Source organism: Octopus bimaculoides, chromosome 23 (assembly GCF_001194135.2).
Source record: "Octopus bimaculoides isolate UCB-OBI-ISO-001 chromosome 23, ASM119413v2, whole genome shotgun sequence".
Taxonomy (NCBI): domain Eukaryota; kingdom Metazoa; phylum Mollusca; class Cephalopoda; order Octopoda; family Octopodidae; genus Octopus; species Octopus bimaculoides.
In genome coordinates, this window is record NC_069003.1 from 32,594,050 (window position 1) to 32,596,123 (window position 2,074).

At 33.7% G+C, this 2,074-nt stretch overlaps 1 protein-coding gene across 1 annotated transcript in view; it reads left to right on the top strand.

Moving 5' to 3' along the window:
- The window catches only part of LOC106883544 (tight junction protein ZO-1), a 593,195-nt gene that overhangs the window by 512,845 nt on the left and 78,276 nt on the right, over positions 1–2,074 (top strand). Inside the window, exon 14 of the mRNA XM_052975956.1 lies at positions 1,103–1,205. Coding sequence (XP_052831916.1) covers positions 1,103–1,205 — 103 coding nt within the window. The remainder of the gene's footprint in view (positions 1–1,102; positions 1,206–2,074) is intronic.

A 2,074-nucleotide genomic window follows, 5' to 3' on the forward strand; every position in this document is an offset into this window, starting at 1 on the left:
ATATAAACATATATATGTTTATATATATATGTATGTATATGTATAAATATATATGTATGTATTTATATATATATATGTATATGTGTGTATATATATAATGTTTTTATATATATATATATATATATATATATATATATACATCATTATCAGTTTAATGTCCACTTTTCCATGCTTGCATGGGTCAGACAGAGATTTTGAGGCAGATTTTCTATGGCTGGATGACTTTCCTGTTGCCTACCTTCACTTGTTTCCAAGCAAGGTAATATTTTCCAATGGTCAGACCATGTTCTTGCAGCATAATGCAAATGAATGACACTGCTTGTATAACAGTGACAATCATTTACAATTATCACACAATGTCAAAACAAGGAGACACAAACACATGCACTTGTATACATACACACACACACACATACATATATTTCAGAGATTGCCAAGTTCAAAGAAGTTATGGCTGGTCATCCACTGAGGATAAAGAACTCAAAGATAAATCTCATGTGAATAAATGTTTAATCCATAATCATTAATCTGGCAAAATATATTTTGTTGAACCAATGACTATGGAGTAAATTTCATATGTATGTACACACATGGTCATGTGATGCATATGGATGAGGACAGCTGCATAAAGAAGTGCCGAGCTCTCACTGTGGAGGGTACTTGTGGAAGGGGTAGACTCAGGAAGATGTGAGACAAAGTGGTGAGAAAGGATCTTTGGACACAGGGCCTCACTGAGGAAGTAACTAGGGACCAGAAGATGTGATTAATTGTACTTGATAAGACACATCAAATTAAGTAGAATCGCTGTCTTCCACACATACAGGCTGGTTCTTTCAGGTGTTGGTGCCACATTCAAAGCATCTGTGCTGGTACTGCATACCCACACCTGTGCCAGTGGCACATAAAAAGCACTCAGCACACTCTGTTATGTTGTTGGCATTAGGAAGAGCATCCAGCCATAGAAATCATATCACAATAGACAACTGGAGTCTGGGCAGGTTCCAACTGGCCAGCTCCATGTCAAACTGTCCAACCCATGCCAGTATGGAAGACAAACATTAAGCAATGATGATGATGGTATCATTTTGTTTCATATATTTAGGTGAACGATGTTGAAATTACTGGAATGACGCGAGAAGAAGCGGTAACATATCTGCTGAGTGTTGACGGTCAAGTGTCCATTAGTGTTCAACATAAAAAAGAAGGTAAGAGTGATCATTTTGGCTTTCATTATCTATTGTATTTAAAAACTGACTGACCATCACCAATCATTTCAGACAAGGAAGGAGCTTCAACATGGTTGATTTACAATCTACCATTTAAAATAAGAAAAAATTGGTTAATGTAGAATTAGATATTCAGTTTTTGGGTCCAAAAAATTTGACTTGTATGCTGGAAAACAGGTAATTCAGGAAAGCCAAGTTTTTGTTGTTGTTTTTTGTTTCTGCACATTCTCCATTATTACTGGTCTCGTTTTTAATTGCACCAGTTTACTGAAAGATTGCGTTATAGATAAGTTAACAGTATATTTTTTTGGCATTGCTCCTGATATAGTGGTGTACCTTATGTACAAGCACATGTTATATATAGAAATATAAATATGATATACACCATTTTAATCTATATATGTTTGTATATATTTAATATATAATGCAAGTATGGGAATGCTCACTTCCAGTACCTAAGGTTTCCTGACAACCTATGATATATTTGTGAGCTGATCAATGGTGACTGTAAATTGAATAAAAATGTATCTGATACAGCTGGGAAACTCTAGATAGTGAATGCTTTTACTATATATCAAATATAGTCCTCTAGTTCAACATTATTGAGCTCTACTTCTTATTATTGTTACACATGTTGTTCGTCAGTGTGTGTGTGTGTGTGTGTATTTAGATAGTCCTTTCTGTTCAGTAGCTCATATTTTGCTATAAATATCACATCTTAGCTATCAGATATAAGTTACATGATCAGCGATAGTTATGAAACTCAGAGTAGTATTAGTGAGTAACTTTAGATTCACATTATATATATATATATATATATATATATATATATATATATATATATATAT